The sequence below is a fragment of the Doryrhamphus excisus genome, chromosome 17 (genome assembly GCF_030265055.1).
Source record: "Doryrhamphus excisus isolate RoL2022-K1 chromosome 17, RoL_Dexc_1.0, whole genome shotgun sequence".
In the NCBI taxonomy this organism is placed as follows: domain Eukaryota; kingdom Metazoa; phylum Chordata; class Actinopteri; order Syngnathiformes; family Syngnathidae; genus Doryrhamphus; species Doryrhamphus excisus.
In genome coordinates, this window is record NC_080482.1 from 4,502,569 (window position 1) to 4,528,107 (window position 25,539).

The 25,539-nt window shown below is 41.7% G+C and overlaps 1 protein-coding gene across 3 annotated transcripts; it reads left to right on the plus strand.

Annotated features, from left to right (window-relative positions):
• The first annotated feature begins 14,197 nt into the window (after positions 1-14,197).
• On the plus strand, positions 14,198-24,798 carry fbxl4 (F-box and leucine-rich repeat protein 4). 3 transcript variants are annotated; one of them, XR_009119966.1, is made up of 10 exons: positions 14,198-14,556; positions 15,494-16,128; positions 17,246-17,573; positions 19,084-19,328; positions 19,506-19,719; positions 19,970-20,041; positions 21,132-21,256; positions 21,393-21,580; positions 22,330-22,585; positions 22,866-24,798. XR_009119966.1 is itself a non-coding variant. In XM_058053955.1 (9 exons), the coding sequence occupies exons 2-9, from the start codon at positions 15,632-15,634 to the stop codon at positions 22,491-22,493; spliced, it is 1,833 nt and encodes a 610-aa protein (XP_057909938.1). In that variant the 5' UTR covers positions 14,198-14,556; positions 15,494-15,631; the 3' UTR covers positions 22,494-24,798. The 3 variants fall into 3 exon arrangements, 2 of the variants coding, with proteins under 2 accessions (XP_057909938.1, XP_057909939.1); XM_058053955.1 differs by having other exon boundaries at positions 22,330-24,798; XM_058053956.1 differs by having other exon boundaries at positions 14,198-14,439; positions 22,330-24,798.
• Positions 24,799-25,539: the final 741 nt, after the last annotated feature.

Genomic DNA, 25,539 nt, shown 5'->3' on the forward strand with positions numbered 1-25,539 from the left:
AATTACATTTTTGAATGTATTTATATATATATATATAAATTCAAAAATGAATTCCAACTATATTATGACATTTTTTCTGTTATCATAACTTTATGTGTATTTCATAAATACATAAATAAATATTTAATAAATATATATAAGTATTAGTATAGGTATATAAGTATTAGTAAATTGAATTAAATACATTTAATTAATCAATTTTAATCACATTTTTGTAATGCTACATAAATACTTTTTATACACGAATTTTAATATAATTGTATTAAAGGCGATGTTTTTGCGTTTCCTGGAGGTCTAATGAGCCGGCCGGCTTTGCCCGTGTGTGTATTTCGTCAGAGAATCCAACATATGTCATCCGTCTGTCTGGATCTATGGCTGGAAGACAAACTGTTGAACGACGTCAACAAAGGAAAAAAGTTGGATGCAAAGAAGAGTTTAAAGGGTGAGGAGAAGCAGGTGGTGGTGACAAGAAACCAGGTGAAGGGGGGCCAGACCTGAGGCATGAAGTCACGGAGGAGAAGGACAACAACAGAAGGACTTCTGAGAGGCTTGGACTGACACGGGAGCGGCTGAGGAGAAGAGGTAAAAAAGGATGGAGGGAACACAAGAGGAGGAGGAGGAGGCGGTCGCGGGCAGGCGGCCCACAAGGAGAAAACAAGGGCCACGGATCAGGAACCAAGCTCCCGGGGGGGACGGAGCAGGTGTGAGCTGCGAGCGAGGCCTTTGGGCCTGAAGGGGCTGCCAGAGCTTAAAACAATCTGCACGGCTCCTTTTTTAATTTGGCTTTGTGGAGGAGCCCACCCTCCACCCTCCACGCTATCGCTCCCTCTCTGTCTCCGTGCTTAACAGATCAGCGAGCCACAAAGAGAGGTAAACACAAAGCTAAATTAAACCCAGGAACTCCCCTGGTACTGCAAAACAAATTAGAGCAAACAAATTACGCAGAGTCAACACACAAACTGTGGAGCATCTGTGGCTCTGTGGACGACTGGTGCCGCCGTTGCCACCAGCTCCACACCTACGACGCTACGACGCCATCCCTGCGTTTATTACTCACGTCATGAATAACCAATTAGCTCTTAGTTCCTTATCGATCTTAACACAAGAACCTGACCTCAACCCCCGACTCACTCGCTACTTACATGCTCATCTCATATTGAATTTATTTTAAAAATACAATATTCTGCTTCTGATTAGCAAGCGACCAGTCCAGGGTGTATCCCGCCTCTCGCACAAAGAGAGCTGGGATAGGCTCCAGCACCCCCGTGACCCTCATGAGGAAAAAGCGGTGGAAAATGAATGAATGAATGAATGAATATTCTGCTTCCTGGGCGGCACGGCGGATGAGTGGTTAGCGCGCAGACCTCACAGCTCGGAGACCAGGTTTCAATTCCACCCTCGGCCATCTCTGTGTGGAGTTTGCATGTTCTCCCCGTGCATGTGTGGGTTTTCTCCGGGTACTCCGGTTTCCTCCTACATTCCAATCATTCCAGCCAATCACAGGGCACATATAGACAAACAACCATTCACACTCACGCATGAGACAATATAAGACATAAATAAGATATAACACATTAGCATTGGGGCTGCGTGGCGGTCATGTGGTTAGCGCGCAGACCTCACAGCTGGGAGACCAGGGTTCAATTCCACCCTCGGCCATCTCTGTGTGGAGTTTGCATGTTCCGGTTTTCTCCCACATTCCAAAAACATGCTAGGTTAATTAGCGACTCCAAATTGTCCATAGGTATGAATGTGAGTGTGAATGGTTGTTTGCCTATATGTGCCCTGTGATTGGCTGGCCACCAGTCCAGGGTGTACCCCGCCTCTTGCCCGAAGACAGCTGGGATAGGCTCCGGCACCCCCCGCAACCCTCGTGAGGAAAAAGCGGTAGAAAATGAATGAATGAATATTCTGCTTCCTGGGCGGCACGGCGGTCGAGGGTTCAAGAGACCAGGGTTCAATTCCACCCTCGGCCATCTCTGTGTGGAGTTTGCATGTTCTCCCCGTCCCACAAAAACATGCTAGGTTAATTGGCGACTCCAAATTGTCCATAGGTATGAATGTGAGTGTGAATGGTTGTTTGTCTATATGTGCCCTGTGATTGGCTGGCGACCAGTCCAGGGTGTACCCCGCTGGGATAGGCTCCAGCACCCCCGCGACCCTTGTGAGGAAAAAGCGGTAGAAAATGAATGAATGAATGAATGAATGAATATTGTGCTTCCTTCTCATATTGCTAAGCTAAGCATCTCCCAGTCTTGGTTTTTCATTTGTGCTTCTCTGTGTTTGTCTTTCAGCTCCCACGGGCCCCTTTGGCCCTCTGGCTGTGGCTCCGGCCTGTCCATCTGCCTCCCACTGTCTGAGTCTGGTGGGAAGGGGTCCACGGAAGACCCCTTCACCCCTCTCAAACCCCCCCGATCCCACACAACAGCCTCAGCAGCCCCCGGGCCAGCTGCTTGCTTGCCAGAATGTGCACATCGCTGCCAGGTGCGCCCCAGCACGCGCGGTCGGAGAACACAAACACAACCACAATAGCAACACATATGCTGGGTAAGCTGCTTTACAAATGGAGGCCCCCGCAACACACATGGCGGTACGGGTCAACTAAATCAAAGTAAAAAAAAAATAAAAAGTCACACACACACACACACACATTCTTGACAGTGGCCAACGCTTTAATATGTAGGCTCAGGTGCTTCCCGCAGCCTAACGTAATGGTCTCAGCTCACAGGGGCGGGACACCAACAGGTGGCGCTGTTTTCTTAGCTAATTGCAGCTTTATTTATTCATTGGCATGAGGCAGCTTCCAGATGACTTTGGCTGGCCTGTTCCTTTTCAAGACAAGAGCCAGGCTTTGTGTGTGTGGAGTGGGGTGTGTGGGGTGGGTGGGGGGTGAGGGGGGTATTTAAACTAATGTTAAATAATCTTGGCTTTGACCCATTTCCATAAAATGGCTATATGAAGTAAAGTACAAAATATAAGGCATTCAAAAGATGCATGGAGACGTGATGTGTAGTATTCTACACTGGCCACATGGTGTCAGTAATTATACGTTAATCAGACAATCATCCAATGCTAATGTTATATATAATGTATAATATATATAATGTTATAATGTGTTATCTTATTTATGTATTTTAAACTAATGTTAATCTTGACCTTGGCTCATTTCCAAGCATAAAATGGCTATATGACCTAAAGTACAAAATATAAGGCATTCAAAAGATGCATGGAGACGTGATGTGTAGTATTCTACACTGGCCACATGGTGTCACTAATGTTACATTAATCAGACAATCACCCAATGCTAATATTCATTCATTCATTCATTTTCTACCGCTTATCCTCACGAGGGTCGCAGGGGTGTGCTGGAGCCTATCCCAGCTGTCTTCAGACAAAAGGCGGGGTACACCCTGGACTGGTCGTCAGCCAATCACAGGGCACATATAGACAAACAACCATTCACACTCACATTCATACCTATGGACAATTTGGAGTCGCTAATTAACCTAGCATGTTTTTGGAATGTGGGAGAAAACCGGAACATGCAAACTCCACACAGAGATGGCCGTTGGCGGAATTGAACCCTGGTCTGCTAACCACACGACCGCCCTGCAGCCCCAATGCTAATGTGTTATATCTTATTTATGTCTTATAATGTCTTATGCGTGAGTGTGAATGGTTGTTTGTCTATATGTGCCCTGTGATTGGCTGGCGACCAGTCCGGGGTGTACCGATGACTGCTGGGATAGGCTCCAGCCCCCCTGCAACCCTTGTGAAAATGAATGAATGAATGAGTTGTCTTATGTATATAATGTATTGGGTAATATGGGTGTAAAGGTGACTCTATGGGTTGTTTTTCCATGTCTAGAAGACTAATAATACCAAAACACGTATTTTGAAGGTCGTTAGCAACCCATAGGTATGAATGTGAGTATGAATGGATGTATGATGTACCAAAAAAAACACATTCAGGCGGGTTTAAGATAGAATAATAAATATTAGAATGTGTGCTTTGCTTTGCGGGCTCACAATGAATCAATTTGAGGGTCGTGGTCTTAGAATCATTAAGTCTTTATTAACATAGTGAAAGGGATAGTTTGGATCTTTGGCATGAAGTTGCATGACATCCCCGTCAGCAGTGTCGTACATCAACTGTAGCGATCATGGTAGCTTCCATTGCCATGCAACCCACAGGGCTCCGGTCTGCAGTAAATCATTGTCCAGCACATTTTCTGCCAATAGCTCAACTGAGTTGACACTTATTGTAGAGTGTGAACAATGGAGATATAACTTGCTAATTAGTGATCCTCAGGGGTGTTGTTTTTTTTTTTTTTTTTTAATTTCTTGCTAACAGACTGAGCCAGGCGAGCTGTTTCCTGTCATTATACGCTGTGAATGCTCTCGCTACATATTTATCAACATGATGTTCCTGGTCCAGCTCCCAGCAGGGAAGGAGACAAGTTCATGCACCAAGAGCTGAGCCTTTGCCTGTGAAGTGAGCAAAGTGATTGTGAATAAATCATGAAGTTAACATTCACTGCCTGTCGATGATGCACAAACGGACTTTGGAAGTAACTTTTTGGGAGTCAGAGGCGTTGAATCGAGTCGAATATACGCCTTCGGATTGTAATATCTTTATCAGACGCATCTGTGTACGGTCATACCTCACCACTTGGCGCTTTGTATTTGACAGTTTCTTTTTTATTGTGAATGGGAACCACTGAAGTTACAGTAGTACCTTTTTATTTTATTTTATTTTATTTTATTTTATTTTATTTTATTTTATTTTATTTTATTTTATTTTATTTTATTTTATTTTATTTTATTTTATTTTATTTTATTTTATTTTATTTTATTTTATTTCATTTGAACATGCATCAGATTACAATTGAATGCATCACATAATCAGTTCACAGTTCCACATGTCCAAAAGGAGTAGGAAGAAGCAAAGCTTATTAAATCCTACCCCTCCATCTGGTACTTTTACAATCAGTAACTGTTACATTTGTTCACTTCCTGCTTTCCTAATATAGTTTAAGGTTTTTTTTTTTTTTTAGTTTTTACATTTTTACATTTTTTTGTCATGTACCAAAGTACAAGGTGAAACACTTTGACATTTTTAGCTAATTGGTTATTTTTAGCCTTATGCATATTTTAGCTGTTTGAAGATGAACTATATCAGCAAGTTTAAGTATTTGTGATTTTAGAAATAAGGAGTTAGTATTTTCTCTGTAGGCGCCATTATGAATTATCCTTACTGTCCTTTTTTGCAGTACATTTAGCGAGTGAAGATTACTTTTTATAGTTATTACCCCATATATCCACACAATAATTAAGATATGGTAGAACCAGAGAGAAGTGTTCACTACGTAGCCGAGCTAACCCTCCATCATCGCCCCCATTGGGGGCATATTGTCTGTGCATATTGTACTTCCCAGTATGGATGAACTTATACACTCAACATGTTAAGTGTAAGAAAGGTGTTGCATTGCAGAGAAATGACCGAGTCCACTCACCTTGCCTCTTTTACCCCTCCCGTCTGGATCTTATCTTAAGACCCCAATTGTTGTGCTAAAAAAAAACAATAATTATCAATCCTCAACAAGACTGAGGGAGAGATATAAGAGCCTTCTTCTGATGTGTTCCACACTTTTTTCTTAATCTCCCCCTCCTCTGTTTCATAAGAGCCAAGGGAGGTGAAGAAGGGGGACTGGGGGGGGGGCAGTGTGGTGGCAAAGCCTCTTTAAACTCTCTGGCATTATGGAGGATTATTTTGTGCAGAGATCCCAGCTTATGCGTCTGTTTTTTCCCCTCTCCCTGCTCGTGGCAGACATGCTCCGTAAACAGGTTGTGTCACACTTGATTGCATTTGAGAAATTAAAAAGCAGCGGTGACAATAGGCCAAGGCTGGAGATGAGGGCCCCGGCGGGGTGCGGGGGGTGGGGTGGGTGGCGATGGAGGAACACTGACACCATAAGACCCGAGTCTTTGGGGACCCCTGCTACGCTGTGTGACAGAGCAGCCCTCGCTGCCACAACAATACAAGGTCTCGTCCTTCAGAGAACACTCCTCGCTCACACTCGCCATGACTATCTGCTCTGGGCCATCTGCTCGCCTTCTCTTTCCCGCTTCTATGTCGTCTTCTGTGTTTCCATCTCAAGTGTTTACAAGCACAAACACTCAGCACTCAAGTTGAAGATGTGTGTTTTTCCTCGTGTAAGTATTCCCGGTTACATCTCGCTGTTAAAGTGACGTACATTTCGACTCAACACAGGAAGATGATGCTAAAATGCTTCATATCATAAAGTAATTACACTGTTGGGATGCTGACTCTCCTGCAGTTAGGAGCTTGTCCTATAGGGGGCAGGAATACACTGTAAAAAGATATTGAACACTGAACCTCCAGTATATTTCAAGTAGACAGTATGATATACAGTAGAAGACATGGTCCACATATACTGGAACTATAGTCAGAAACCAGGCAGCAAGGCAGTTTCCCAACATTCATTCATTTTCTAACGCTTACCGTGGGGGGGGGGTGCTGGAGCCTATCCCAGCGGTCTTCGGGCGAGAGGCGGGGTATACCCTGGACTATTCACCAGCCAATCACAGGGCACATATAGACAAACAACCATTCACACTCACATTCATACCTATGGACAATTTGGAGTCACCAATTAACCTAGCATGTTTTTGGAATGTGGGAGGAAACCGGAGTACCCGGAGAACATGCAAACTCCACACAGAGATGGCCGAGGGTGGAATTGAACTCTGTTCTCCTAACTAGGTCTGCGCGCTAACCACTCAACCGCCGTGCAGACCCCAATGTTGTCATACTTATGTTAAAGACATTACATCGTTGTATAAAGTCATAGTCACACCCTGGACTGGTGGCCAGCCAATAATCACAGGGCACATATAGACAAACAACCATTCACACTCACATTCATACCTATGGACAATTTGGAGTCGCTAATTAACCTAGCATGTTTTTGGAATGTGGGAGGAAACCGGAGTACCCGGAGAAAACCCACTCATGCACGGGGAGAACATGCAAATTCCACACAGAGGTGGAATTGAACTCGGGTTTCCTAGCTGTGAGGCATGCGCGCTATCCACTTGATCGCCGTGCAGCCCCAAAACATTCATTCATTTATTTTCTACAGCTTATCCTTACAAGGGTCGCGGGGGTGCTGGAGCCTATCCCAGCTGTCTTTGGGCAAGAGGCGGGGTACACCCTGGACTGGTGGCCAGCCAATCACAGGGCACATATAGACAAACAACCATTCACACTCACATTCATACCCGGAGAAAACCCACGCATGCACGGGGAGAACATGCAAACTCCACACAGAGATGGCCGAGGGTGGAAGTTTCCCACCATAACCCGCCCAAACACATCTTCAGGATGACAAGTGCCTCGCTGAAGAAGGTGAAGGTGAGGGAGTGGCCAAGTATGTCTCCAGAGCTGAACCCAATTGAGTGCCTGTTTGGGTCCCAGCTCTGTGCCATGGAAGAGTGGAGGAGGAGTCGGTAACAACTTGTGCGGCTCTGTTGAATTCCATACCCAAGAGGATTAAGGCAGCGCTCGATAACGATGGTGCTCATACTAAATATCGACACCTGGGACAATTGGGACGTGTTCAGTGTTTAGAAAAAATGGACAGTAAGTAAGGTCAATACTCAATATAACAGACACTCAGGGTGTCATCTTACAAAGAACGCTAAGATCATCACACAGCAACTTAACACTCAAAATGTGCCTCTATCTAAGTAATATACATGTACCAATACCTGTGTCTGTCTACAGGGGGAGCCAGAGGAGCCCAGAGCCTCGAGGGAGGTTTCAGTAGTGTTACACTGGTGAGACAATAGCCACAGCAGGAAGTACGCTGTCAAGACAAAAACAAGGAACTATTAATTCTAATGTGTGAGTCTAGTAAGTCTTATTTACCATATAATGTGAGTGTAAAGGCAACTATGGGGGTGTTATTTCAGGGCTACAGGGCTCTAATCATGTTAAAAACTGTATTTAGAAGATCGTAAAGAGGTTTATTATTCAAACATGTAAAGTCTTTAACGATGAAACAGGGAATGTAGGAACAAAAAACAAAAATGCTGAAAAAAATTACTCAATGAAGCACCGTGACAAAATATTTCAAAAACTTGAAATAAAAGAGACACTAAAAAACTGAAAACAACCTGCTACTGGACCAGAAGGAAGGTGGGCAAAAAGGACACCAAAAAAAAAAACCAAACACGGTCACTGACTGATGCACGATCGTTCTCCATCTTTTTTTTTTGTATGGTTTTCTATGTATTTTTTTTTTTACTACAAAAATATCCCTTTTATAAATAAAAGCAAAAATTCACTTATCACGTTCGGGTCTGGAACCAATTAACCGCAATAAACAAGGGATTACTGTATAACTTTTACATTCTGACTCCAGTTCCACTATTCATTGATTTATTAGTGAAGAGAACCAAAACATTTTATACGAGGCATATTTCTGGCGTAACGTGGATTGTGTTGAGTTGTGCGTCAAAAATTTGAATGGTTGCATCAATTACTCCCGTTTTTCTGCCATTTGGTGTTGGTCCTCAAACATCAACCGGTGCAACGTTCCAACTGTACCATGTCATAGTTTTTCTCCGAATGAACTTTGGGCCCCACTTAAGACGCAACTATTAACTCGTGGCTGGCCACAGTCAAGGAACTTCAAGCCAAACATAATCTATTCATCACCTTGGGTCTTCTTGCCTCCGTGCTCTCCCAGCAATAGTCAGTCATGTTTAATTCAATATGCTTCACTCCATTAAATCTCAACCGGAGTTTTGCTTATGGTTATTTGTTTTTGACAGGAGTAAAGCTGACACAGGTTCCATCCCGTCCCATTCCGATGCTGCGCTTCCATCAAGAGAGCAAGCTCCACTGGCCTGCCTCCAGCTCGGAGGCATCCCTAATATATAATCTGTTGATTTACTGTCACCTCAAGGAGCACAGTCAACCCCAAGGAGACGCCGCCGAAATTCATTAATCTAATTAGATATGTCATATTGCCCAAATGAGACACTGGTATGGCTTTGCTGCAGGATAAGTGCAAAGTAAGACCGGGTCCCCGAAGAATAGCATGCAGCCGACGTGTGGTAACGCTATCGTGCTTCATTACACTCTTAATTACCTATTGTTTCTAACCAGTTGGTGGCGTTTTAATGAGAATCTACAGGCAGTTAAATGTAATCTAAATTTTCTAATCTACTGGTCCATTACCAAAGAGTCAAAATGTTATTGGTTTTGTGAGTAATCAGACTTTTAAATGGTGCTGATATCACTCCCCGAGGGCGAGAACTGGGCTTCGGCTGTGTAATTGAATTCTGATTTTTTTTTTTTCCACCTGCTCCATCTTCTTCCTGTTACTTCCAGAAGGCTGAGAATATTTTTTTTCCGGTTGCGGTCGATGAGCATGTCTTCGGTTCCGGTTGGATCACAAGTTTTTTTTTTTTTTTCCAGGTATAGGTCAACATAGTGACCCTTTCAAGGAAGAAAGTGTAGCTGCAGGATGCATGTGTGTGTGTGTGTGTGTGTGTGTGTGTGAGTGTGTGTGTTTGTGGCTCGGTGAGCTGGGCGTTCTGCTGTGCTGTCACCTGCAGCCAGATAAGCCAAAGGATTTATCGCCCAGTGAATTGCCTTTGAGTGCTGGATAAAATGGATCCAATACGTCCTCATATGAAAATGCTGTGAGGTTAATGAGAGCCAAATTCGCAGAGGGCTAAATCTATTAAGTTTCCATGAATGAAATCAATCAACATGCACCACACAGGCTGATTTGTCATATTGAAGAATTGCCCGTTTGAATTCCAAAACACAATCTTCCTCATGGAATGATTCGCTCTGCTTTTGATTGACTCTTCATCAAGAAAATGACAGCTAAGAGCTAATTTTCCCTTCGATCATATTGCAGGCAATTATTAGTTTCTGCTTTCTTTGGCAGATGGCAGATTATCTCCTTCAATAGAGTCAATACATTGTTTTTTCTGTAATTTTATGTTTATTAAAAAAAGAAATAGTTTCCCATCATATATTTGCAATAATGTAATATGAAAATTACTACATTCACATGTGTTCATTTACTGCGCAGCTTTGCCACAACCATTATGGCGGCGATGTTGACTTATCTCACCTGATGCGGCGTCTACGTAGTGTACTACATGTAGTACATGTATTATTATTCATAGTAACGATGCCAAAATTCACTGTGTGATTGGCTGCCTTGTTCCTTCAAGGTAGTTTTTCTCCAAATGAGAATATCGTGACACCCCTACTGCAGGGACAGCCATCGTTAGCATAGCAAGCTACCGAGCTAACTATTTAGCCTCTCTAATTTACTTATTCCAACCAAATGTTTCAAAAAAGACAAAGTAAGAAGCCAAAACCTTACCACTTCCACATGGAATGGGAGGACAACTATAATCTACTCTAATGTCATGTTTTGTCAATGTAACATGCCCTCGCTAAGGTCGTGGGGGTATGCTGGAGCCTATCCCAGCTGACTTTGAGCGAACCCCAATGTAGCGAAGGATGATTGTATATTATAGTCGTACTTAACATGACAAAAGTTGCCATTTCTCTTATAACTATGAACAAGAAAGCCAAGATGCATCCTGTTCCACAACTATTTCCTCAACAGAAATCTTTACTTGAGGGTCCAGGGTTCAGGTGGAACTCGCCTGAAACATTCTCCTTGGATGAGATACTGAACAAGAGCTCGTGTTCTCAATTCCTGGAGCTCAGAGCTCTGTTTGATTTTCACATTTGAGTTGTTTGGCACAGCACAGCACCAGAGAACTGGCATGTCGGTTTGAAACTGTGCACAAGCTAATGTCTCCTCAGAAATTAGATACAATATTTACAGTAATGGAAAAAAATTATTACACCGGCCTGCTTTCCTTAATTTCTTGTTCATTTTATTGCCTGGTACCACTACAAGTATTTTATGTATCCACAACATGGAAGGCGTAAAAGAACCTTTTTTTGCAGTACAATGCCAAAGCTATCGATGGATGAACTTTACTTTACTTTCTTTACTTTTGTTGTCATCATTATATTTTTAGAAATAAATGTACCTGTTGTTGTACCAGGCATTCAAGTGAACAAGCATCATTTTTTCCATGACTGTAAAACCCTGTCTAATGGTTTTTGGACTACATTCAGCACCTGTGCCAACCATCATTTGGGCTGAGGATCGTCTGTGTCTTGAAGGACAGCCAATTCGGCCGGTAACATTTTTTCGGGTCTACGGGTTGACTTTTTAGTTCCATAACCCTCAGGATATTTTAAGAAGTTTCAAATGAGACTGACTTTTGATACCCTATGAACAGCTTTTTTACTTCAATGCTTGTTTTTACAGTAAATTGCTTACTCAAAATGTCTTCTTTTTGCATTTGTAAGCTCTACTTTGAACCTCCGTAAGGTTTTTTTTCAACTGGTCTTAAAATTTGGATTATTGGCCAACACGTTACCCTGACCAGTGTGGTGATGATGTGGTGTTTGCCCATTGCAGCAGTGCAGAGTGACCAGAGACAGGCACCAACAGAGAGAGGCCCTGTCCCCCAACTAATGAGCAGCATTATTCAAACACAGTCTTTGTTGTCACAGTGAAAGTCGACACAATGTTGTTACAGGCAGCCTGGTCATTTTGATGAGCTTTCACTTTATCTCCAGTCGAAATGTATGAGACTATGGCGACTCGGTCATCCGGGAGAGTAGAGCCGCTACTTCTTCACATTTCTAAAATAACAAATACTTAAACTTGCTGATATAGTTAATCTTCAAACAGCTAAAATAATGCATAAGGCTAAAAATAAACAATTACCTAGGAAAGCAGGAAGTGAACAAATGTAACAGTTACTGATTGTAAAAGTACCAGATGGAGGGGTAGGATTTAATAAGCTTTGCTTCTTCCTACTCCTTTTGGACATGTGGAACTGTGAACTGATTATGTGATGCATTCAATTGTAACCTGATGCATGTTCAAATGAAATAAAACCATTACCATTACATTGAGAGGAGCAAGTTGAGGTGCTCGGGCATCTAGTCCAGATGCCTCCCGGACATCTCCCTGGTGAGGTGTTCAGGGCATGCCCAGCCAGAAGAAGGCCCCGGGGCAGACCTTAGACAAGCTGGAGTGATTATGTCTCACAGCTGGCATGTGACTATGACTTTATACAACGATGTAATGTCTTTAACATAAGGCTGCACGGCGGTCGAGTGGTTAGTGCACAGACCTCACCGCTAGGAGAACAGAGTTCAATACCACCCTCGGCCATCTCTGTGTGGAGTTTGCATGTTCTCCGGGTACTTCGGTTTTCCTCCACATTCAATTGGCAACTCCAAATTGTCCATAGGTATGAATGTGAGTGTGAATGGTTGTTTGTCTATATGTGCCCTGTGATTGGCTGGCGACCAGTCCAGGGTGTACCCCGCCTCTTGCCCGAAGACAGCTGGGATAGGCTCCAGCACCCCCGCGACCCTTGTGAGGATAAGCAGTAGAAAATGAATGAATGAATGGTAATTGGACAATAAATGCACAGAAATGTCGTAGGGGGGTACTTACATGCCCTTTCCCACTTTGTTTAACTTAACCGAAATCCCAAACAGCAATGCCTATCACTCGTGCGAACGCCATCGGTTGGTAAAAGGTGAATTCCAGACATGGTTGTATGATGGTGGTCTCTTAATGCTTGTTTGTTCAAAATCTCGGAAGGCATGTTCGCTATCAGGCTGTGTGCATCTATTCTCTTTGTTCAGATGATCCCCAGGGTGCATTAGAAGTTGCGGGGTCAGCGTCTCCTCTGTTTGCGTCTGAACTTGGCAGCATTCTATTTAATTAGGCAGCTAATCAGCCACTAAACACACAAGAAAATGAGACAATCTGTATCTGTTTACTTCCCTCACAACACACACTTGACACATAGCGTATATTTGCATGTATAGATGGTTTTAAAAAATCACTTATCCGGGAGAAAGATCAAGGTCATGGCTCCTCCTCACACCAGATTCTGTGAAACCAATTAAAGTGTTGGCTGGTGAAGTTCACTTGGAGGACACACGCAGCCAAACAATAGCAGATGACAGCTTCTCTCTGTTATCTGCGCCGGTGTTTTCTTGCAGCATTAATTATATTTGCAGATTCTGTCATTAACTCTGGAATAGCGGAGAAGTTTGCAATTGTTCATATTTGTTATCAGGAGTCAGATGCCGTGTCTGGGCCCCGATGATGAATGTAATCAGTCAGCAGGACTTTCTACTTGATCATTTGTATTTGCGCTGGAGCCTAGTTTAGCATTCATAACAAATACAAAAACTAACTATTTTGATAAGTGTTTTTTTTTCCTCAATATACCATGAGATTTATAGACCTTGTCAACTGCCAGGAAGTAAAAACAAAGCATAAATACGCTAAATGTCAGAACAGTTTAAAATTTCTCAATTACATTTCAGCTTAGATTGAACCAGACTCTGCACCATAAAAATGAAGAAGAGTTTATTGAGCTGACAGGGACAAAGTAGTGGATTGCACGGTTGTGTGACTCCCATGGAAAGAAAAGAAAGCATTGGTGTGTCTGTGCTTGAATATTGTGTCCGTGTGTGTCCATCCCCATTTGCATTTGAGTGTGCTCGGCCATGTGCATATGCATGTGTGTGTGTGTGTGGCACAGTGGACCACAACGGAGCTTTGACAGTAGTGGGATTGCTGCTGCTCGCTGATGCCTGCATGGAAGAGCTGACGACTGCCCCACCTGTCAATCACCATGCATGCTCACCAGCCACAATTTCATCACACTTTGTTAGCTCTAAAGATGGCAAGAAGGCTGTTGAAAGTGATAGGAGAAGAGCTCCTCTTAGACAGTGGATATCATCAATTGTATGATTTAGTGTAACTTAGTGTTCAACATCCAAATATCTATTAAGATTTCCTGTCAAAGCACATTTCATATCATTAAGAAGTCATTCTTGATAAATGTTGGCAGATTTTATTGATGGAAGCATTTATACACTGGAAATACCACCGTCATAATTTTGCCATCTATTACAGTCTACTTATTAGGCGAGACAGCATAATAATCAATATAAACTACAACTCCCAGAAGGCATTTGTACACTAACCGGAAGTTGGTCATTTGTTATGCGGAAATATTGCTGCTCTTGTAGCCACCATGTAGCATTCCGCTTTCAAAGGAAAGAGTGTTATTCGATTAAGTTATTTATACGACTATTAATACATATTACATTATATAACGTATTATAGTCCTCATAAAAATATACCATGTCGTGCATTCGCCGTTGTGGAAAAGTAATTTTGACACTTTGCAAATCTTTACTATTTCTTTAAATGATTTGTTTCATCACTGCGGTTTGTCATCAACACGACTTATCAAGTATGTATTTATGTAAAAGTATTAAGCTATACACAATTTCCGGTGTATAGGATTTTTGATATAATGTCGATTTGGATGTGTGTATTCAGTGTCCCATGTTATGGAAGGCATCACAAGGTAACGTATGGGCTCTTTCGTGGATGTATTTCTAGTCAGGAAATATGCCAATGTTCCTTAATGAATGGTTACATCCTTCTATATATAGAGGCATTTTGTTTTGTTTTGCTGTGATTGCTAACAATGGATGTTTGGAAAGGCGAGCTAACGAGAATCTGTAAGCTAGCTAGCTAACGCTTGCTAACACAGCTAACACAACTTCACGAAGAGCACCTCAAACACGAAACTAAAACTCGTTACTTCACCGATGAACATCACGTAAAAACAATATATTTCCGTGGTTTTTCCCCATGGTAACTATTATACATTTACGTTTTGTACAAGTAGTAAGTGTGTGCTAAAAATAATACCTGCAGTTCTGTGTATGCAATTTTAAGCACTTCCACTTTTGGGCGATTGATTGATGGAGGCTATAATTTAAAAAATAAATAAAAAAAAGCACTACTGACAGAAAATAGGAAGTGTCACTATCTGCGGAAGCTATAGAAGCTACAGCAATAGTAAGTGATCACCTGAGATACTACGTGTTGAGGCAATACACATACTGACAACTGAACAAAATATTGATCACTCTCTTTTCTTATAATTTTTGCATTAACATTAGACATGAAGAAACGCGTTGTAAACAGTCGCTTGTTTGTAAATTTAACGCCACACCTTAAGTAATTACAAATGATTGATATCTGTTGTCTTTTTGGTTACACCCATGCATTTCTTAGGCATGCGTCATTATTTAATAAGATAATGGATTAGCCCTATTGTGTTCCAGAGAGGCCTTTGGAAACATTTGTCGTTTTCGGTATCTTTAAAAATTACCGAGCAAATAAGTGCACAAACATTAGATTGTCGTTTGAATATTCTGAAATTAATTATATGTATGATGACATACGTATTATGGCACATCTCACTCTTCTATGTTTTGTCTCTAACCCTACAGGTCATGCATGCAGCCAGGCCTCTAACCTGCACTTTTTACACCCCAGCCCTAGAGCCAGTGTGCTTCCAGTAGGTGGAGGCTCTTCCTCCTTTTTTCTCCATTCTCCCCCCTCTGGCTCCGACAAGTCCAGAGTTCCCTATGTTCACTCTGTTGAGCATGTTTTACTATATCTGTCTGCGGCGACGCTCCAGGAGCGGGACTCGCGGCGAAGCACTGACCAGTCGACGAGCTGTGGAGTCTGGTCAACGAGCGATATTACCTGTCAGCGTGGAAGTGGAGCAGTATGCAAAGGAGGTTTTGGACTTCAGCTCTCATTACGGCAGTGAAAACAGCATGTCGTACACCATGTGGAACCTGGCTGGTGTACCCAATGTCTATCCCAGCTCCGGGGACTTTACACAGACTGCTCTGTTCAGGACTTATGGAACATGGTGGGAACAGTGTGCAAGCACGCCGCCACAATTACGGCGCACCCCTAAAGGCTTTTACAGCCAGGATTATATCGAGCTGGGCTTTGAGGAGCCAGTTTACCCTACAGCTGTGGAGGTGCTTGAGACTTACTACCCCGGTGCCATTGTCCAGATTCTGGCCTGCTCACATAACCCCTTTTCCCAGAATCCTCCAACGGATGTCAGGTAAAGACAACCATATGATTTGGAAAACGATCATCAGACACGAAAATTGCACATATGTGATGCTTGTGAGAATTCACGACATAATCAATGCTTCTAGCTAGCTCATTTGGATGCCTGATCAGTATTTACTTTGTGGACGTTACTTTGTGATACACCCAATTACTGATCTTAAACTGCTACAATTCTTCTGTTTACCACATCCAAGTCCACTACTCAAAACACAGTAGTATTTATAAGACAGGGAGATATTTTTTAAATAATAAAATAATAAAATAATAAAATAAAACGGTAGACAGATCAGCCCAATCAGAAGGCGTTAAGAAAATAAAAATGAATGACCAACACAGTACACAGTAATTATTACGAATGATAAGGCATAGGAAACAATGTAAACATGTTCGCTAGCTGAATTAGTGTTTTACATTTATAGGTGGATGATATACTGTAAAAAATGGATGGATGGATGGACAAGCGAAAATCAATCAAGAGTAAACATATTTTCCAATTCAACACATCGATATACGAGGAAAACACTCAGACTGTCTAGCCCTGTAAACTGACAGTTTGCAGCTTGTCAATTCGCAAAGATACTGATGGCATTTTATCGGAAAACTAGTCCAAATGAGTTAAATTGATTGATTACACTATGCTTAAGATATACTAAATGTGTCCGTGTTATCTTTTGTTGTCTTTTAATACGAAATGAATCTATTAAGCAGTGAGACAACAAGATTTCAGTTGCTGAGCATGAGCAGCAGTTCTGGATCTTTCTGTATCGCTCAGATGTAATGGAAGCTATCAGGGTTGATAGTCCCATCAGTCAACTTCTATTAGTATTCCATCCTTTTGTTTAAGCTAAACTAACAATGTGTCATGAGGTGCAGTGTAATAAATCACATTCTTTTTCTAGCGTGCACATCATTGGTTGAGGCGTGGAACTTTTGAAACTGCAGGTTTGATTAAAAAAAAATGTCAGATGAGGTCTCATGGTACAGATTTCTGACACCAAAGATGTAACAGTGTCATCCTGCGGGGGTCGTATGATACTATAATATGAATACTGTGAGGATATTTTTAAAGGTATAATGCCAGGCCCCTCCTACTTTCTCTAACTCAGGTGGGAGGTGTTATGGTCAGGGGAGCCCGTCAAGGTACTGACACCCCAGGCACGCCAATTTTCACCAAACATCAAGCACATCAATTTCCCTACCAACCTGCTGCGCCTGGAGGTCAATAGCTCCCTGTTGGATTACTATACCGAGCTGGACGCCGTCATCCTACGTGGTGTGAAAGAGAGGCCCATGCTCGCACTCTACAAGATGCCCGTCATCGACATCACTGACCTCAGCGACAGCGAGGAAGACCTGTCTGATGTGGGAGGTCCATTCAGACAATGTGCAAACAGCAGGACAGGCAACGGCTTCTTTGACAAACTGCCCTATGAGGTGAATGATTAGCTCAGGAATTGCACTTCATGTTTAATACAGAGTCATTGATTCTAGTGGTTGACTCACAGAGGTCAAACATTGGTTGTGATTGGTCAGTAGTGCACATCTGATTTTACAGATACTCGACAAATCCTGAAGGTTTCAAGGCTGTCACTTGGCAGCTCAAGTTTCAGATCCCTTTCATAGAATCAACCTAAATGCACGAGGGGAGATCACTGATTCCCCCACTGTATGAAGTGTGTGATTGACTAGCGATCAGTCTAGGATGGGGTAGTAGCTGGGATAGCCTTCAGGTGCCTGTAAACAGGACAATCAGGAACAGGATATTCAGTAGAAAATGGCTGGCTGTTGAACACAAAGAGATACTTGACATTTAAAGATAACATTTAAATTTCTGGCTATCATTTGGCGATTTCAAAAGTTTTTTAGTTTTCTCCCAGGGAAGAAGATGAACAGCTCAAGTTGTAACGAACCAAAAAGCAACAGTCTCCGCTTTCTTCACATGGCAAGAGCTCCCTGCAAAGTACTTGGAATTTGTCGAAAACTAAAACCTGGCAAAAGTAATAAGACAACAGAGCCAATCAAATGCTGATTAGGTGCCATTGCCATCTGATGATTTCTAAGTACTATTCATTCTTTTCCACTTTTGGGACTCGGCAACGAAATGGAACTCAGACTTATTGAAGCTTCAGGCATCGATTCAGGAATCAGTGCCTCAAGTTTAAATAAGATAACATTTAAATGTGATCACTTCTCATTATCTTATTTAATATGTTATCAAAACTTATTTTATTCACTACGCAAATATGCATTTGGGACTACATGTCCACTTGCAGATAATGTAATTACATTTGCCTACTATTGAAAGTGGACATTATAGGACACATCTTCCAGAATAAAAGTAAAACGAAACTATATTTTATGGTTTTTATACTATACCATATTAGCTGTATGCGCCACCAGTATGCAATGGGTTTTATCAATTGTTTCTCAATGCTATATTAAAATGTTTAGATTTGTTTTCCATTTCTGTGTGTTGTAAAAATAAGGATTTTCTATGAAAATGAATAATGTGAATAATTTTTTTATGAGTATAGTATTCATTTATTCATTCTAAAACTGATTTTTTTTTCTTCTTGGTCATGTAACATCATGTATGCCTCTTGTTGCCGGGAAGAATTCAAAGGTCTCAAGCATAACTAATGCAATTAAAAAGAAAACACTCGGGTGTTCCAGTTGGCAGGAAGTTAGACAGACACTAAGCAAATTACTCCAGTGTAATAACACAAGTTTAAACACAGTTTTTTAATGGAACCGTGCTCTGTGTTAAATCTAAAATCCATATTAGAAAGAATTAGGAATAGCACCATTTGCTGAGGCATTGTCTCTTCTACCCTGAAACCTAAGTTATTGATGCAACTTGTTTGATATTTCTTATTTATGTTGCATCCTACTTCTTCTAACTTTCTTTCTCACCTCTTGTGTTCTCCCCATCCTCCATCTATAGCTCATTCAGTTGATACTGAGCCACCTGACCTTGCCAGACCTCTGCCGTCTGGCCCAGAGCTGTAAGCTGCTGCACCAGCATTGTTGTGACCCGCTCCAGTACACCCAGCTGAGTCTGCAGCCCTACTGGGCGAGGCTGAGTGACACCTCCTTGGGACACCTGCAGAGCCGCTGCACACGCCTCCAGAGGCTCAACCTTTCCTGGACGGGCAACCGGGGAGCTCTCACCCTGAGTAGCTTCAGCAGGTCAGACTGTCAGCTGGCCATAAGTTCTAGAGAAAAGAAATGGCCTTGAAGAATTAGAAAGTTGTGAAAGAAGTACAGCTATAGTCAAAGTGAGATGATATTGTTCATTTCTGAAAATGAAGCTTGGCAAACGTGCCTGTCCTGTTTACTCCGTCCTTATCAGTCTTTTGTCCTCAGCTTCATGAAGGTCTGTGGGCTTAGCCTGGTGTCCCTGGAACTGTCTTGCTGCCATTTTCTGACCGAGGCCTGTTTGGAGGTCATCGCCCAGACTTGTCCAGGGCTACAGGAGCTTAATCTGGCCTCCTGCGATCGCCTCAACCCGCAGGCCTTCACACACATTTCAAAACTTACGCGCCTCCGCCGACTGGTGCTTTACCGTACCAAGATCGGGGTAGGTGGGGCTAACACAAGCCAAGTGACTTTTGTTCTTTGTGCCAAGTGTGTATTCTGTTTTCTCTGTTTACAGCTGTCTATATGCCATTGTTTATCAGAGGTGATTGAATCATATTGAATCAAACACACGTCTGGAGGGGTTCTTGAAATACGAATTTGACAAAAATATATTCTGCAAACAGTCTATTTTTATGTAAAATTGTCACTCGAATAACTAATAATTTTGACTTTCTCTTTGTGTTCTGCAGCAAACTGCTATTCTTAGCATCCTGACTTTCTGCATTGAGTTGAAACACCTCAACCTGGGGAGCTGTGTGAGGGTGAGAATCTACATACAGTATACCATCGCATTGGTGGCAGGAATTAGGTCTTCCAAAACATACCAGACATTATCAAATGCTGGATGGAAAGGACGTCCAACTATCATCTTAAGTGGAGTCTTGTCTAGCGGTTGGATGGATAGACTAGTTGCCACTGTCCATTGAAATAGTTTTGTAAGAAAAAGTAAGACAATTATTTTTCGTGTCCTGTTGATTTGGAAATTGGTCAAATTAATCATCAGAATCAGTTTTATAGCTGACACCGACATTTTAGTGTGGTCTTTGAGTCTGTTCACAAGTTCTCCCACCTAGACTAACACCCCAGTCAGTGCCAGACAAGGAAAAACTCCCATGATACAGTATTGCCACCACCATGCTTCAATGTGGGTATGGTGTACTTGATGAGTTGGTGCTGTGGAGGGTTGTTTTGTGCCAAATACTTTTTGAAATTATGCCTGACAAGTTCACCCTTGGTGTAATGAAATCAGAACACTTAAACTGAATTTATTAAGGCTTTATCCCCCCCTCCTTCCTGACAAGGCCATTTTGGCCATCGTGCCCAACGAACCCACAGTGCAGACATGAGTAATGCAAAAATGTGTTTTATCACATGCGGTGCACAACTAACATTTGCCAGACATTCTTGCAGTTTAAGGATGCTACTTGCTTGTTGGCAGTTTCCCTGACCAGCTTTCATCACTTTTAAGGGACGTCCAGTTCTTGTTGTTGTCATTGCTGTGCCATTTTCTTTCTGCGCATACTGAAGGACCATTTTTAGCCCAAAGCCATCAAAATGGTTTAATCCTGTTAGTGTTTGTATCCTCTTTTTAATTGTCAAATATAATATAAGTAAGTTGTTCAAGCTACTTGATAGGACTACTTATGAACAACAAACTGTTAGTTACGTACATGCACTAATCATTTTCCCTACCCCTTTATACTCAAGGTAATTCAACATAGATAATGTACAGCCACTCGTTGCTGCTTTGGGGGTTTTAAGACCAAAGGGGAGCTGATAATTATAAGTTTGTATTTCTCTTGTGCTGCACATGCAGGTTATGAAACAAACTCTTGTTTTAATTTTCCGTAGATCGAAGATTATGATGTTTTAGCAAGCATGCTGGCTGCTCGTTGCCGCTCACTCTGTTCACTGGACCTTTGGCGATGCAGAAACCTGACGGATCGAGGCCTCAACGAGCTTGCCTCTGGCTGCAGGTAAGTCAAAAGCAGCTACGGTGTGACCACTACAACATGATTATTTGATGTTGGTTCGTCTGTGCTTGATGAGAGAGATATTTTTGGAGTCACACCAACTACACAGCACATTTTTGTTTGGTCTGTGACAACTCAGAATGTTAGAGGAGCTGGACCTGGGCTGGTCTCCCACACTGCAGAGTAGCACTGGATGTTTTCAGCACCTTGCTCGCAGCCTTCCTCGCCTACGTAAACTCTTCCTGACTGCCAATCGCACAGTCTGTGACTCAGACATAGAGGAGTTGGCCACCAGCTGCCCCTTGCTACAGCACCTTGACATACTGGGTAAGTTGTTTCCTTATAGATTACATAAGCAACATACCTGTCATGGTTGGCAACAGCAGTTTTTCAGTGATTAAATGCTAAATGTGCTGCAATACCAGCACATGTAGCTTGCATCGGTTCCTGAACCCCACAACAGACACATTAGGTTAATTGGAAACTCTAAATGTATAAATATTAAAAGTGAATGGTTGCCTATATGTGCACTGTGATGGACCCAACATCTCCCCAATGCTAGTTTAACTAATGTGTATGGACTGTGTAATGTGAGTCTACTTCGCACACGTTTTCCGCTTTCAATGCTTGTTCTCTCCGAACAGACCTTGTTGAGACTCTTCCTTATTTTGGAAGATGTGTTGAAAAAAGATGAAAAAAAGTAAAGCACGCACAGAGTTAATCTTTTGATGTTTGTTAAACCGAGGAATTATGCTGATGTCTCACATGGCGCTGTGCATGGTGGCAGTATGAGTTTGGGACTTTGGAGGTGTCATTTTTGCATAAATGTTACTGAATTCTGCTCCCTAGTTCACTGGCAAGATTCCAGTATGCAATAAATCCCTGCTCTTTGCGTGATTTACACCCAGGAGCACCAGCCACTTGCAAAAAAAAAAAAACAAGTAATTTATTAAAACATTGTGGGCTTTGTAAAAACCTTTGTCAAATCAGATGTTTGTTCATTCTCCTGAATAGTTTAGTTGTAATTCACTCTATAATCTGGATAATCAATCTTGCATCCCTTGTTTATCGGGCAGGTACAAGGCTTGTGAGTGCTGCCTCATTGAAGAAACTCCTCCAGTCATGTCCGCAGCTGCTCCTCCTGGATGTTTCCTTCTGCTCGCAGATAGACACTCGGGTCATCCAAGAGCTCTCCAGCCTCTTCCCCAGTGTAGCTATCAAGAGGAGTTTCACACACTGACCCTAGCACGGTCTTATTACTGCAGAAGAAGCAAACTGAGGCACAGCAGATGCTGGAGAGATACCTCTGGATTACAGGATCTTCTATTAGTGGTAAGTAAGTAAGGCCGTTTAACTGGGTGAGAAAGTCCCTTGAACTGGAATGGCACAGGATGAAAAAAAAAAACAACCACGGACTCTCATCTGATATGTGAGGCTTAATTTATTATTTTTGGACATCAGGGCTATTGCAGTGAAGCAATTGCATCTTCCTGAAATATGAATCGTGAGAAAGAAATGTGACTTATTTATAAAATGATGCTTCACTAGCAGTAGTCATGTTGGTAGAAAAAAAAAGACAAGTGTGAAAATCAGTCTTTGTTTCAAACTGCAGGGAACGCATCAGCAGGACGTTTTATGAGCAACGATCAGGTGCAGCTTTGGTTAGTGCCTTCTCAGATTGACCATTCGACATGAAGGCCGTCATACATGGCGTCTGCTCCATGCTTGTCATATGTTCAAATTCATTTTGAATATGATCATGAGGGAAGGAAGGCCTTATTCCACACAGGTCTGTGGATTATTTCAGTGAAAATGTAACCCAAGAATTAGCATTTATTAATGCCATGGTTATTGTTCACAGGACTAATATTAAACCTGTCAACATTTCACCAGTTTGTATAGTTGTATCCAAAATCATTCAGTCAAAACGCAGTTGCTCTTTTATATCACAAAACCAGTCATCTCTCCTAATGTACAATGTATTTGTGCCTTATATTCTTGATTATATTATAGTGTACAGTATTTAGTTTGACATGTGCCCCTCAACCAAAGTGATATGGAGATACCGGTCCTATTTGTCACAAGCCTACCTTCTAGTTCATATGCCACATACTGTGTGTAGCAGTGTCAATTATAATGAAAAGTATTTATTTCTATTTCTTTGCAAGGGTTTTATTTTAATGTACATATGTCTGTTTTATTATCTACTGAAAGACTATTTAATTTTGGGGAATACAGGGCTTGGTAAATGACTTGCTATGAATGACAAAGACCCAACTAATGATATGATTGTCAGGCAGCGCTATCTGTGACATTATGAAAACATCAAAAACACACATTGTTGATGTTCTAGTAGAAGACTCCTGTGTACTACCTACAGTTAGTTATTGGTCTGTTTTTTTTTAGCAATATTCTTTTACAATTACAGATTTTATGTTAAATCCTTACATGGACTGTCTTCTAAATGCCATGCATAATTGGCTTCACATAAGCCAACATATCTGCTGTATCTCGGTATGTTGTATTTGATATACAATGTATGCACCACACTGTTGTTTCTTTAATAGATCATCTCATCTCAACACAAGGAGAATGCAGAACATGTCAATAATATGTAAAGCTTGACTGTTGGTTTAAGGTACTCTGTTGTATTTATACTTTAACAACAATGTCGTACTGGAGAAATCCTACTTTTGCTCATCATGTAGCAGCCATTCCCAACCTTTTACTATCATGTGTACCCCTGGAAAACTTGAGTTCATTTGAAGATGCAAAATATGCATTTAATTTAAATTTGAGTTATAAAAATATTTATTACCTTTTTTTGAAAATTTTAAAAGAATCGATACCCATTTTTTGTTTGAAATGTTATGTTGTATTTACCATTGGGAACCACAGATATACCATATATGGCGTCATTTCCAGTGTGTAACGCGCACCCACTACATTTAGAAAGAAAAAGAATTTTCTATATATAAGCCATATACACCACACATGTCCACATCATAAAACGGCATCAAATCTCACAAAAAGCTTAATCCATTGGGAATCGCAGGAGGTCGTTACTGAATATTACAATCTTGACTCACGGTTTCATCTGACGAAGAACGCAAAAATCATCACACAGCAACTTAACACAACTTAACTTACCGTTTTCTCACCAACTCGCAAGCGGCGCAGTATTTAAACAATTAGTAGTAGTTCTGAAGTTAAGGGGATGTCACGAGATTAGAACATAGCCATAAATTAGTCACAGGGTTGAAAATTTAAGAAAAAAGTAGCGGCTTATACACTGGAAATAATAATAATAATAATAGTAGTTAGTTTGACCACTTTATTATATCAGTGCAATATTTGAACAACAACCCCCACCATCCAGGATGTGTCATTCATTTCTTTTCACATTGTTTGGGCATGCATTGATGCCCCCTCCCTCCCCATTCTCCAGTTTGATGGCCGCTGTTGTGTGAGAAGATTGTTCCTCTGTGCTCATGAAAGTGGGTGCTTCACTTGAATGAGATTTGAAATAAAATCCATGTGTGTGACGCGCATCTCCTTTTGATTATGATCTAGCTGTCTTCCTACGAGGACATGGATGTTATTTCTTTGTCATTCCGGCTCCTTAAGTTGAGTCATGTGGGGGAACATATAGGGTCATCTACTGACTCTACAGCAGTGAGTGCAGCTATTAGTCAGGATGACGGACTGAAAATTAATAGCGGAATGATCAGTTTTGACTAAGGCCTCTGCCGCTTTGCGGTCTATTAAAACCACAGGGAGAAGTGACATGAGCTTGTCTCCTTAACTGCCTTTTAATGAATTGTTTGTGCCTGGATTAATGGTGTATATTGTGGCCTTATAATGTGCCCTAATGACAGACAATGAGGCGGCCTCGGCTTGAGCATTCATTTAGGCTGCCTCCCCAATGATTATTAGCCACTCAGCCACTGCTCACTGTGATGGTGCAAATAGGTTTCATGGATCTCCTGATGACATTACAGTATTTTAATTATGTTCACTGGAATGCTTTGTTTGCATCTTTCACCCGGAATCATCTGGGATGAAAAGCTTCCTTTGAGTCGATGTTGACATGATAGTGTTTTAAGCGTTAAGACGGTGTGTTTTAACAGCTCAGCAGTGTTCAAGTCAGCTGTGGTGTTGCTAATGCTCAACTGGTACTGAAATGATAAAGAAAAAAACGTATATACTTTGGGAAAATGGCAACCTTTGTTAGTTTCTTGGTGAAGGATGGCATACCTGGATTGTTATTGGTGCCTAGTCGTACC

What these genes read in the sequence shown, in the direction of transcription:
- fbxl4 (XM_058053955.1), top strand. Translation starts at nt 15,632, where the DNA reads ATGTTCACTCTGTTGAGCATGTTTTACTATATCTGTCTGCGGCGACGC. An exon ending in TTGACAAACTGCCCTATGAG is followed by an intron (nt 17,574 to 19,083) that starts GTGAATGATTAG and finishes CTCCATCTATAG; the next exon opens with CTCATTCAGTTGATACTGAG. An exon ending in ACCTGGGGAGCTGTGTGAGG is followed by an intron (nt 20,042 to 21,131) that starts GTGAGAATCTAC and finishes AATTTTCCGTAG; the next exon opens with ATCGAAGATTATGATGTTTT.